Genomic DNA, 13,236 nt, shown 5'->3' on the forward strand with positions numbered 1-13,236 from the left:
GCTCTGAGCTCTGAGCTGTCCGCGCAGAGCCCCACACAGGGGTCGAACTCGGGAACTGCGGGATCACGGTCCGAGCCGAAGTCTGATGCTCAGCCGACTGCGGATTTAATGACATGCCGAACGAGGTTCCCTGAAAGGTTTGCTGTTGGCAGTCTCTGCCCGTCACACAGTGATGGCGTCAGGCTAGCATTTAATTGCAGTTCACGTCTGAGGGGGCAGAAGGTGGCTGTGGGTCCTTATCCCGTCGTCCCCCTCAGACGAAGCACACAGACGGCCCTTGGGAGGTAGGGGCTTTGGCTTTGGTTCCTGCGGCAGCCCCTTCACTCAGAGCCCTTGTTCTCTGGTTCCTGTAGCAGAGGAGGTGATGGCTCATTTGGTCAACATGCTGATCCCGTCCGTCAGGGATGCGCGGGCGTGGCTGATGAAGGCAGAGCTCCACTTAAATGAGGAAGGTAAGGAGCCCTTTATCCCAGGGTGGCTCTGGGTCTCATGGCTCTCGGTTCCGCTGATTCCAGGTCACCGCGAAGTGGGGTCACCTATAACGTCCACTCACTGTCTAGGGTCATCTTCCCCCAGTGAGTCGAGTAACATCTGAGATCCCCCCCCTCTGACCGAGGGCTCATGTTAGTTGCTTTTTCCCAAATCTCTTGTGCCGCTCATGGGCTCCTATCGATGACACCCAGTCACTGCTCATGCTCAATACAGTGACTCCCACGCGTAGACAAAGTATTGAAGAGCTGTCTTTTGGCAAACAGGGTCGCCTCTGTCAACCATTCATGTAAGTCCGCGAATATTTATTGAGGGCCTAGTATGTATCAGCGCTGTTTTGGCCTTGGGGATATAACGCCAATGCATTTGTGAGCAAAACAAAATCACTGGGAGACTTACACGCCCCTTCCTAGAGGGTTAAGGGCTTGTACGGAGTGAGTCAGGTTTCTCTCCTGACAGAACGATCTTGCCAAATTCTGTATCATCCCTCTTGCCCATCCCAACTGCCACCCCCTCTTGGCCAGACCTAATTTTTTCTTATTCCGTAGATTTCATGTGCCCCAGGTTGCCCTTCTGTGGGTCCTCCTAATCCAGATGCTACTGGAAAATCTAGACCCCCAGAGCTGGGGAAAACTAAAAGGGACTTGGCACAAATATCTGTGTCGGGGAAAAACATCCTTAGAATATATTCCCTGCCAGGACCACGATTTTTGTGATTGTTTCAAAAGGGAGATGACTGGCATACCAACTCAAGTTTGTGGTTGAATTTGCGTTTTTGTTTGATTTCTTTGCCATGTAAAGGGTCTCTGAAATCAGGGCAGAGGCACCAGCCTGTACAAGAACTTAATTCTAGAGAAGGGTGTGTCCTTTGGCTCTGACCCAGGCTTTTTTGCCCTTTAATTTAAAACAATTACAGAGACATTAGGTTTTATTAACACGTTCTGTTTTACAGTGGCGTGAAAAAAAAAAAAAATCACCGTTCTGTGCTTTGTTCCCAGTGTTGTGTTTGTTTCTTTTTGGCTTTTGAAACAGGTGTCGTCCAGGAAGATGATTACGAAAATGAAGCCGAGGACTTTGGTGAACTCCGTCCTCGAAGGCGTTCGCGGAAAGGTGGAAAGCCGAGAAAATACTGATGTCTGCTCAGCTGCTGCCTCCTAAGCCTTCAGAACATTCCATCCTGACTTAGAATTCCGAGTGCTGGGGCAGATGGGGGGGGGGGGAATAGAATGTAAATTAGCTCAAAAGGGGGAGTCTAGCCATGCCTTTGATTTTTATTCTTGTTACAAGAGCTGCTTGTGCCCAGGGTCCACGTAGGCCCTCTGCTGGCCACTCCTTACCCCCAGGCCACCCTCTGCTCATCTCCGAACCTGCTTACAGCAAGGGCCCTTCTGTTACGGCCTCTTGTCTCTGTGCAACTTTTTTGCCCTCCTTCTCCCCATTTTTTGTGACCATTTCCAGCTACCTGTGCGAGTGACGGCGAGACTACCTCAGAGGGTAATCAAGAACTCCCCGGCGTCCTATGGGTGGGAGCCTCAGGACCTTTGCCCTAGAAGGCAAGCCTGGGGGGTGTTGTGGGGGATTCCCAGCCTGCCTCTCCGAGGTGGTCCTAACTCTGCCTTGGCTATGGTGCAGACATTCCACAAGTGTTTGTATGTAGCCCTACGTGTCTCACTTTCTTGGTTGAAGGAGGCTCTTGCTTTACCCCCAACTCCCACTGAGCCGGCCGCCATCCGTATGGTCCCATTCTGGAGGCCTTCGTGCCGCTCACGCTTCCTGCCCACCCTCTGCCCTGCCCCCCAGCTCAGCCTGTGTGAAAGCTCAGCTTACTCGAGCTCGGTCCTCCCCTGATCTGTCCTCGCAGCAGAGCCAACGTCCCCCCTGTGTTGCTGCTGCTTCTGCTGCTTAGCGTTTTCTCTTTATCGTCTTTCTAAATGACTCTATTTCCTTGTTTCTAATTTTTATTCCAGGTGGTTTTTATAAATGTCACTTGCCGGAAAAAAAAAATCAAATCTTGCCGTATTATCACATTTTTATAAAGTGAAATCATTTCTCTTACGTGGCGCTGTCCGTTGACTTATTTCCGGTCTCCACTCAGTCAGGGGTGGATCCTGGGGCTGGTTCTCTCTGGCCAGCTGGTTGACGCCTTCTGAGATGAAGACATCTGGGGACTCACAGCTGATTGCGGTGTCTTGAGGGCTTGCCTGTGTCTCCTGAGCGTTTAGGGTGTGGACTGTGGGAGTTTTGTCACTGCTGCCTATTGGGACTGCCCCCAACAAGAACATTGCCCTGGGAGGCAGGAGACCCGGGGTCAAATCTTCTCCTGACCCCACTGAGCCGTGTAACCTGGGGTGGTCAGATCACTGAGTGCCTAGATGTGGCACTTGAGTCCGTGGGGGCTCGGGGTCTGCTGTGGGACAGAGGCGGTGACGTGGAGAAACAGCAGTGATAGAAACATATCATGTGGGTGGCAGCTTCATTTACATAACCCAGTGGGGCCTCAGTTTCCCCTTTAGGGGAGTTGAATGGTCTCAGAGCCCTTTGGGCATGCCCTGATGCCCAGTGGCTCTGTAGCTTTTGTCATGGGTTCGAGCACCCTCAGGTCTTGGTTCTGGGATCTCAGGATTTGCTTGCGTTGGATGAGCAGGACAGCTGAGTCTCCAGAAACAAAGCGTCCTCTGTCCTCTGATCCTATGCCTCAAGGTCCAGGAGGCTCATGACTGGGCCAGATGAGCCTGCTACCTTCTGGGTCAACGCTGTCTGATAGAACTCCCTGGAGAGAACCACTCCCGAGAATCTACCTCCTCGACTCATAGGGGTGCAGAGGCTGGAGAGAGAGGAATGGGATTCAGCAGTATGGTCAGCAATTTCCCCTGATGACCTCAATCCTCAGGCCCCACCCAGTCCAGGGGCTTTGGTGTCCCAGGCCTTGCCTGGAAGTCCGGGAAGGGGGTAGGTGTAAGGGGTCCCTAAGAGCACTCTCATGTTCGGGAACGCTAGCAGGGCTCACGGGACTCAGCCAAAGCTCTACAGAGCACCATCTGTAAAGGGAAAAGGCACATGGGCGGAGTCGAGGGGGATGTCAAGTGCAGGCCTCTGAGGGTCCTCTCCCGGTGAACTCACACAGGATACACTTAATTCCCCCACTGACAAGTGTGACAACACATGTGAATTGTTGCCGATCAAAAATTATTAGCGACTCAGTGCTCAGAGTTTTTGTCGGGGGCTGCTCATGTAGGTGTCTTCTGCCTAGCACGTAGCAAAGTCCCAGAGTCTCAGACGGAAAGCAGGTGTTCCGCATGAACTACGGTGTACAAAAAGTGAGCACTGTGAGTTGCGGTTATCGGTTCTGAGGACGGCAGGAACCTTCCAGAAATTCAAGTTCCCAGAGGCCAGCCAAGGGGCAGCTTTCTGAGCAGGCCTTTCAAAAGCTAACAGACCTACTGTGTTAACTGTCTTCCGCCTCAGGGGTCCCCCCAGGCTGAAGCTCTGTCGTGATCACCCCCACCCCCAGCTTGCTTTGTGGTCCTTCCCCCCACTGTGTACCTCGCTGCTGGACAGGCGTGGACATAGCTAGTGTCTACCTCCCCAGTCAAGAGGGTGGATTCTCAGGGACAGATGACCTTCCAAAAACCCATCACGAACAATCAGCTGTTTTCCTAACTGCCTCAGACATGGATCCCACTTCTTTGCAGTCAGCATTAACCATTTAGGGTGGTGTTTGGGGCCCTTGAGGATTGTTGGGGGAAGGGAAGGGGCTGGATGGCTCCTACCAACATGTACATGCTTTGGCCTGACTGTTCTTAGCCGAGAGCCCTTGTTCGCCTCAAATTCTCTCTGGGGACAAAGGGCCAGTCTTGTAATGACTGGAGGAAGGAAGGACGCTGAGGGTCCCTCTTCCTCACAGCCGGCTGCACATGTATGCCAGTGGGATGGGGTTCAGCTAGGATGGGAAGCACGGGACCAAGGCAGATCTGTGCGGCCTCTCGGGTTTCTAGAAGAGCCTCTTCTCTTACTGGATTATCATCAGCACGGGCCATATGACACTCTCACCGAAACACCTGAGCGGGGGAAGCGCGTTCTTCTCTGACCGTCTATTTGAACAAGTATTCGTCCACTGCATCCCTCCGTCTCGATTTCTAAAAATACCTTTACTGTTTCCTATGACGGCAAATATAATCCAAACTATTTTTAAAAATCCAGCTCTTACGGAGTACTCAGTCACCAGCACCACCAATTTGGAATTAAATTTGCATTTATTTTTCCAAAAGTGGATTGAACCATACGGCCTCCACTTTAGCTTGAGTTTTCAGTGAGCCATTGGTGTTTGCCATTTTTCCACGCCAGCACATTTAGCTCTTTTTAAAAAACTGGACCATATTCATGGTCTTTAGCCATGCCCCCAGCTGAATACGTGAGTTCCTTCCAATTTTACACCGTCCCAGATGCTCCTGGACACTTGCTGTAATGCTCCTCTAATTTAAATCCCTACAAGTAGGAATGCTGGTAATAAACATACAACTGAATATGATTCGGCCCTAAAAAGGAAGGAAATTCGGACACACGCTATGACGTGGATGAACCTTGAGGACATCATTCTACGTGAAGCAAGCCAGTTGCAAAAAGACAAATACCACACGAATCCACTTACATGCATCACCTAGCGTGCATGGTGCATCGTGGACTGAGAAAGTGGAATGGTGGTTGTCAGACGCTGGGGGGAGGGGACATAGGGAGGTGTTGTTCAATGGGTAGAGAGTTTCAGTAAGATAAAGTTCTGGAGACCGATTGCACAATGTGAATGTACTTAATGCTGTTGGGTTGCACGCACACAAGTTTAAGGTAGTAAATTGTATATTACGTGCATTTTGCCACAATTAAAATAATAATCTAATAATAATAAATAATTGTTTAAATCCCCCCGAACAAAAAGTGGGAATGTCAAGTTCAAAGGTGATTCCAGTTTTAATTTTATTTTTCCAACTTTTTTTTTTTTTTGGGGGGGACAGAGAGAGACAGATCATGAATGGGGGAGGGGCAGAGAGAGAGGGAGACACAGAATCGGCAGCAGGCTCCAGGCTCCGAGCCATCAGCCCAGAGCCTGATGCAGGGCTCGAACTCACGGACTGTGAGATCGTGACCTGGCTGAAGTCGGACGCTTAACCGACTGCGCCACCCAGGCGCCCCTCCAGTTTTAATTTTAATAATGTTGGCGAAGTGCCTCCAGAGGGGCTGTCCCGGTCTTGTTTCCACCGCAGGGTGTGAGAGATCGCATCTCCCACAGGCTCGCCAACATGGGCATTGCCGATCTGTTCTCCATCGTGATTTGGTCATGGCAAATGGGGACCGAGAGAGGGCAGAAGCTGACACTTAACTTGAAGTGTAACGAAAGAACGTTCTTCTGTTCAGCCCATCTAGACACTTGAGTGGCCACAAAGTGAATTTGGGTTACAGTGTTCTTCAGGGTAAGTGTAGATCTCTGTGGATGCCTCCGGAAACTCCAGACTTATTCTAGCTCTTCCCCATCCCATCCCACTCCCTAACCTTAAAACCATGACTCCAAATATCACGGACTGGCCTACATAGTTCCCTGAAACAGCTGTCCTGCAGAATCACTAAAACTTGGGTTAAAAATAGCCTCGGTCTCTAAAAGAAGGTTGAGTCCCTGGAAACAAAGCCCTCTTAGAAATGTCCCCACCTCCGTCAAGGGCACACAAAAGCTGCCCCAGCTCTTTCCCCAGAGCTGGTCTCTACTCGTGACTACCCCTCCCTGCCCTGGAAACAGATTGTTGCCTGAAATCTTTTCCCGTTCTTGGTCCATCGATGGAAGAAAAAGCAGGGAATAAGGGAGTATAATGCAATTACAAACAAGCTACAAGCTCGTGTCCTTATTTCCATTTTATAAATGCCCAAATGGGCTCAGAGGCCTTAAAGAGCGTGTCTGAATTCCCATAACTAGTATAAGGAGCCAAATTTCAATCTTACGTCTCACTTCAAAGATACGGCGGTGACAGTACCCTGCTTCCCAAGGGCAACCCCTCCCCCCAAAAGGTCCTATCAGTCATTCAGGTCGCAGCACCACTGAGGAGGGCCGGATGACGTGTCAGGCAGAGAACAGAGAATTCTGCAGCACCAGGAGACGTTTCTAGACAACAACCCACCTAAAGAACGCCCGGTACCTCGCTGATGGCTTCTCCCTCCCCCTTAGCAAGTGGGGCGACACATTTTCCCGGATGGTGGGTGGGAGTGAGGATCAGCTATCTCCTGTTGTTGGCAGACCCAGCTTCTCTGCTGTGGGAAGGACTGAAAGTTTATCGGGTTAAACGGGGAGGCCTCCCATGAGCTCTTAACCCCAGTGCTGTTACAGAAGTTGCCAGGTGGGGAGACGGCCTCTGGCCGGCCATTCGACTTTGCGCTCTGCGGTCAGGATCTCCAAAGCATATTTAGAGTGACGAGGTCAGGCAAAGCCAGTCTCAGTTGCTCCGGAAAGATATTTGTGGCTGCAGGGAGAGCGGCCACTGTACCTGCTGTGTGGATTTGCCCATCCTTTGGGTCATAAACTTAAGGATGATCCCAGGGACACAGATGTCTGGCAATTGTGTGGTGTTGGTCCAAAAGGACATTCAAGGCATCCCAGACCCCAGATCAGCTTGCTGGAGAAGGCCAGGGATAATTCAGTGAGTGTGTGTGTGTGTGTGTGTGTGTGTGTGTGTGTCAGAGAGAGAGAGCGAGAGAGAGATGGAATTTGAGATGTTAGGCATTGAGATGGTCAGTATGGCAGGAGGATCTCTGAATCCTGGATCCCTGTCCCGCAAGGACCCTGAAGGGGACAGATGTGTGAGGAGAAATGACCAGAGAAGCACCACAACGTTGTGCTGTTACCTAAACGCTCTGCCCCAAACCTGCAAAAAGAGTGCACATCCACATCCCTCTCCAGATTATATTCCAGTAGTTAGGAGCCCCCTGCTCAAATCTTCCTGAGCTTCCTCCCCGCCAATGTGCTGGGTCAAGGGGGAGCCACGGGTGGCTCTTTCTCCTGCTCTGAACACTCTTGGCTCTACACCTTCTAACCCCCTGGCAGCAACCTTGACCTTGAGTCTCCCCACTGATGATACCCTCCTGCGACATTCCCTGGCATCTGTCCTGAGCTGTGAAGACACACTCATCTAGCTGTGGGGCTTAAGACAAGGCAAAGAGCTACGACAATCATAACGGCTGTCACTTAGTGAAAAAGTACTTCAGTACTGGCTCACGTAACTACCACCACAACCATCCCCATCCCACCCAGGGAGACTAAGGCTCTGGGAGCTCCAGCCGGCCCTGTCCCTCAGGACTACCCACCTGCTCCAGCCCCAGCGCATGGGGACCACGGAGAAGTTAGTTTGGGTATAGAGACAGAAAGGGTGGAGGTTTTCTTGAGAATCAAAACACTATTCTTCGATCTTCTACTCCACCAACTTCCCCTTCCGTTCAGTTTCCCTTCAAGCAGACGTCAGCGTGTTTCCATTTCTCTGGAGTCCTTTGGCTTTTTCGATTGCCGACTTGCAGGTGTTAATTTGGCACTGGGGGAAGGAGGGGGCAGCATCTGTTTTTCGTCACAGTTCACAAAGTCCGTTGTCTTGGTGAGAGCTACGACGTTGGGGATTCTTGCCGCCATGTTGGTGGTCTTGTTGGCCTTGAGGGAGGACCCTGGGGACAATACAGGGGGTCTGGCACATCCAAGGAAGGGAAAGAGTCCCTCACACGGAATGCTACCGAGTTCACAAGGGAGGAAACAGAACTACAGATGAGGTGGGTGACTTTTTCAACTTTTTTTTCAAGCTTTTTCAGAGCTTCTGGGGCAGACGTAGGGGAAAAACAGTTCAGCCCTTCTGCTAGGGCTCTGAGACGTCAGAAGAGCTGCATGAAAGGCAGCCGGTCATCCCGGACTTTGTGTCCCTGAAGACACACACCTGAGCCCTCAGAACCACCCGCAGGATCACTGAGTTTCGTCATCAGCTCTCGTGGCTCATCAAAACCCAGACCCTAAGAAGCCAAATTGGGTTAGAGTTCTCAGGGAGATCTAGGTTTGTAACTGAAGTGCTTTCCTGGAAGCACTTTCCTCCTATCAAGGGCTTTCAAATAAAAATTTTAAAGCAGCAGAGATCCTGTTAGAACAAAAGTAGACTCTGGAGATGCCGGGCTGTCAGGCCATCTATGCTGAGGAGGGGGAATGCGGCCTGGGCACCAAGGGCACAGCTTTTGAGTGAGCAGGACTCTTGCCAAGAGTAGAGAATAGCATCTCCGAATGCTTGCCTGCGCGCGCGCGCGTGTGTGTGTATGGAGGGCTGGGATATAAAGGAAGAAGGTACATGTGGTTGAATTTCTCATTCCGTCTGTTCCTTTGCATTTAATTTAAAGGAAAAAGAGTGCACGGGCTGTCCGGGGGTGTCCAGGTGAAATTAAACCACCGCCGTTTAGTTCAAGCGAACTGCAATCCACAAATATGTCTGAAAAGGAGTCTTTGCCAAAGGACAAACACTGTTTTGTCTACTCTTTTTATGGGAGTCAATTAAACAAATAAAGTGGGAGCCTGCCATCTGAAGGGTCTACAAATCCCTGTCTCATCCTGAGGGACGGTAGCGGGCCTATGGGGTCAGGGTGAGGAGGGGGGGTTGAGAGTGGGGGTTGGGGGTGGGGGGAAACTGCGCAGCGGGAGGGGGCTGTCTGACAGGAGGGAACTAGAGGCGTTTTGACTAAACCTCCCCCCGCCACCGATGACAACCGGGTGAATGAGTTGGCCAGGGCCACCATAACAAGGTACCACAGACTGAGGGCTTGAAACGACAGAGATGCATTTCCTCACAGTTCTGGAGGCTGGAAGTCAGAGATCAAGGTGCCAGCAGTTTGGTTTTTCTGGAAGCTTCCTCTCCTACGCTTGGAAATGGCTGTCATTTCTGTGTATCTTTGCGTGGTCTCCCCTCTTTGCGTGTCTGTGTCCCAATTTCCTCTTTCTGTAGGGATACCGGTCATATTGGGTTAGAGCCCACCATAACTCACCTAAAAGGCCCTATCTCTAAATACAGTTACACTCTTAGGCAGTGGGGATTAGGACCTCAATCTATGAACTTGGGGGGCCACGGCTCAGCCTGTAGCACCAGGTAAAGGCCTCAGCTTTGCTGAGCAACCCTTGAGGCAGAATGACTTTGGTTGGAGCCCTTAGCCCCGGTGGCCCGAGTGCAGAGGGCGGAGCCTGTGATGGTGACTTTGGGCTGTGGAGAGGGGACTGAGGGTTGATGGCATCCGGTTGACTCTACCGCTGCAAGTGGGGTGTGAACAGCTGGCTGGCTGCGGGGGACCTAGAGGCTGTCCAGTGAGCTTTCTCTTCTGCCTCCCTTTGTGCCTTTCTGATCCTACTGCCTGAACATCTCCCTCATTCCTGCAGCCTCGGTTTCCCTGCTGTGCTCGTGACTTCATAGCAAGTCTTCCCGCCCCAGCACCTCTTCCAAGGACCTGCTGACCTCTTCTGCCTTGAAGTGTCAGTGGCACAGTAAACTCAAGTGCCCCAAATAAGTGCTCTGCCCCTTGGGCCATGTTTTGGTCCTGATTTCTCAATTTCCATCAAGGGCCCTTTTCCCTTCAGTCGTGAGTCTCAGAAGAGGCCGGTTGCGTCCCTCAACAAGACCGTGACCTCCCCGAGGGCAGGACTTGGGCTGTTCCACTGTGGCGTCCCCCGTGCCTCTGCGCACATCCTTCAGTAGGCACCCAGGAGCTATCTGGAGACCGAGGGAATGAATCTCCAACTCGGTTTTATTCCCAAAGCTAATTTGTAATCGATCACCCAGCCTGAGAGATGGCTCAATGTCATCCACCCTTCCGCAAACATTTATTGGACACCTACTACGTGCTTTGACAGTCGATTTCATGGGCTGAAATGTAGCCGGGTGCTAGGGATGTGGGACAGAGTAGGAGGTGCCAGGAGTGTCCTTGGAAGACAAGTCCACACTCCCCTGCCCCCCAACTGTTTCCTCCGTCCTGACTCAATGTTCATTCCCTCTCATTTGGACTACGGCACCCTGTTGGAGGCGGTCATGGAGAGGATGACCTCCAAGCTGGATCTGGTTCCTCCACCCCTTCCCCTGTCCTTGGAATGTTCGTTTCAACCCTCTTTCCCATGGTGGGAGCGGCTTTCAAGGACACTGCCTTGAGAGAGCAACATGTCGTTGAAATCCTTGGACACACCGCCCTCAGTATACCCGCCCCGTCCGGGGCTGCTCAGCTTTGTGGCTTATCTGTGGCTTAGCCACACCGTCTGCTTCCTAAAGCTCACGTTGGCCACGTCGTTCCACTGCTCAGAGGCACCTGGACACCAGCCTGCTGATCAGGCTATCGCTTGTCCAGACTCCTCTGCCCCCAAGGCACTTACTGTCTTTCCTATCCGTTCCGAGGGTTTACTGCACGTCCCAGCGTCTGCACTTTTGCCCATTGCTAGTTTCTGCCTGGAAGTCCCTTTCCCCGCCAGACTCACCTGTCGAAACTTTTTCCTTCCCTTAATCCTCTTTTCCCCCCCTCCAGGCCGCCACCTCCAGGAAGACTTCCCTAACGCCCCACGTGGAAATTCTATTGTTCAGGGGAGGGGTTGCCACGCTGCTCCCCGGCAGGCGGTCTCCGCACCTCCAGTGCGCCGTTTTGGCAGAGGCAGAATAGGGCTTTAGTGCGCCCGCCTGTCCCCATCTAGCCTGGACTGCCCAGGAGAGCAGTCGCCAGCCACATATGGGGATTTTAAGTAAAATCAGCTCAGATGAAACATAACTGAAAATTCGGTTCCTGGGTCACACCAGCCACACTTCCAGGGCTCTGTAGCCACACGTGGCTGGGGGTTCTGTGGTCTAAAAGGTCGCCATTGCCCCCAAACGTTCTGTTGGACAGCACAGCTCTAGATCCGGAGCTTCTGGAGGCCTGTCCTGGCGGGAAGCATGGGGCTTGACCCACGGCAAAGTGCTCCATAAAGGCTTGTTGAACGAAGTCGGACATGTGCTTTGGAGGAAGTAACAACAAAATCTTTGGTGAACGCTGCGGTCTTCCAGAGTGAACCGGGAGCTGCCCCCGAGGGGCGGAAGGACGGTGGGGGGGGGGGGGGAAGGGCAGGGAGGGCCTGGGAGCCGAGCACCTGCTACTTGGCCAGGCATAATGCACAGCCCCCTAAATTTGATGGGGCTGGTGCTGGCGGTGGTGGTGGTGGGGTGTGTGTGTGTGTGCGTGTGTGTGTGTACGTGTGGGTGCAGACAATGGCTATTCTAGACAGATTTTCCCATCTGGATGAGACACATTTTTGGCTCACAGCTTAAAACAGAATCAGGGCCAAGAGCGTGCTCTCGAGCGCTTGCGTCTGGGACTGTCACAACGTTTGAGTGCTGCTTGCTTTGTTCCTGTCCCCCTGTGCTACCTTGCCCCGCCCTGCCCAGCCAGCCAGCAGCCGGCAGAGGAGCCGGGCCGCCCCCAAGCCTGGCTTCTGAGAAGGGACATGGAGAGAGTAAATGCACGGAGGCCCCGGCACCGGGGGAAGAGCAAGCCTCCTGGCTTTTTTCCAGCCCGAATCTGGGGCTGTATGTCAGTCTCAGCTTCAAACAGACGCACTTCCCTTGCAGCAACAAGCTGGTTTCTCCGGGAAACCCAGGCTGCAAGCCCTCCGGCTGTGAGTGGGAGGCTCTGAGCTCTGTCAGGTGCAAAGCCAGAAGTGGGGCATCTCCCCCGTCAAACTTGGTCGCCTTCCCCCTAAATGCTCCCAGGCATTCGTGTCACGAGATACTTTCCACGCCTGAGAATCAGTCTGTCCCTGGCCAAGGAATGGACGCTCAGCTCCTTCTCCTTCAAGGATGTCCACCCGGTGCCCGGCGGGCAGCTCAGGGCTGTCGCTGTGCTTAATCTTCCCAGTGACCTTGAGAAGCAGGCAGTGGACGTTCTGCGGATGCAGACACGGAGGTGTGAGGGGGCGAGGCTGTGTGCCGGGGTCTTTCCCTCACCCCCTCTCCGAGCACAGCTCCACACCTCACTGGTAGACACACGAGGGATGTTACTGGCTCCCCCCTCCATGCCCTTGGCAGCAGTCGGATTGGCCCCTCCTGCCAGCCAGCCTGAGCCATGCACCCCAGCCGGGACCCGATACAGCTTCAGGTACCTCTGACTCCCTCAACTCCTGTTAAACCATCAACCTCCGCACCCCCCCCCTCCGCCCCCCCGCATCAGTAGCACAGATGCCTTTACAGAAGATGACATTGTCGGGCAGGATGTGGGAGCCCTCAGCTGCCTACCACGTCTCCCAGCATTGCTTCCACCACGGACGGGGCACCGACTGCTCGCTTCCTCCCTTGGGCTCTTCACTCATGCCCCTCCGCACGTTCCCGCCTAAGAGACACCCCCACCTCATCGCTCCTGTGCTCCCCTCCCGTCTTCAACTTTTCTCTCTCCACCCCCTCGTGGCAGATTGTGTTTTCCAAAAATCGGCACAGAAATGTTTCTAGTCCACGTGCTTCACCGGCACTTGGACACCCGTCACCAAGAGATGCTTCATTTTCCCTCCTCTTGCACCAGTGGGACTTTGCTACTACCTTAAGGGACAGAACATAGAAGACGGCAACTATTACTTCCAAGGCTAAGTCAGAAAAAGCGATGCGGCCTCCTCCCTCTCCTCACGATTCCTGCTTCTGGCTTCTGCTTGGCACATATCCTACAGGATAAAGTCCGGAAGACCACAGGGGATATGACCCTGTG

The 13,236-nt window shown here is 52.8% G+C and overlaps 1 protein-coding gene across 2 annotated transcripts in view; it reads left to right on the plus strand.

Moving 5' to 3' along the window:
• The window catches only part of TRANK1 (tetratricopeptide repeat and ankyrin repeat containing 1), a 99,966-nt gene extending 97,422 nt beyond the window's left edge, over nt 1-2,544 (plus strand). For both annotated transcript variants that reach the window (XM_045037902.1, XM_045037903.1), the window contains 2 exons: nt 354-452; nt 1,522-2,544. In XM_045037902.1, coding sequence (XP_044893837.1) covers nt 354-452; nt 1,522-1,622 — 200 coding nt within the window. In that variant the 3' untranslated portion in view covers nt 1,623-2,544. The remainder of the gene's footprint in view (nt 1-353; nt 453-1,521) is intronic.
• The last annotated feature ends 10,692 nt before the right edge of the window (nt 2,545-13,236 follow it).

This window comes from Felis catus, chromosome C2 (assembly GCF_018350175.1).
Source record: "Felis catus isolate Fca126 chromosome C2, F.catus_Fca126_mat1.0, whole genome shotgun sequence".
NCBI lineage: Eukaryota > Metazoa > Chordata > Mammalia > Carnivora > Felidae > Felis > Felis catus.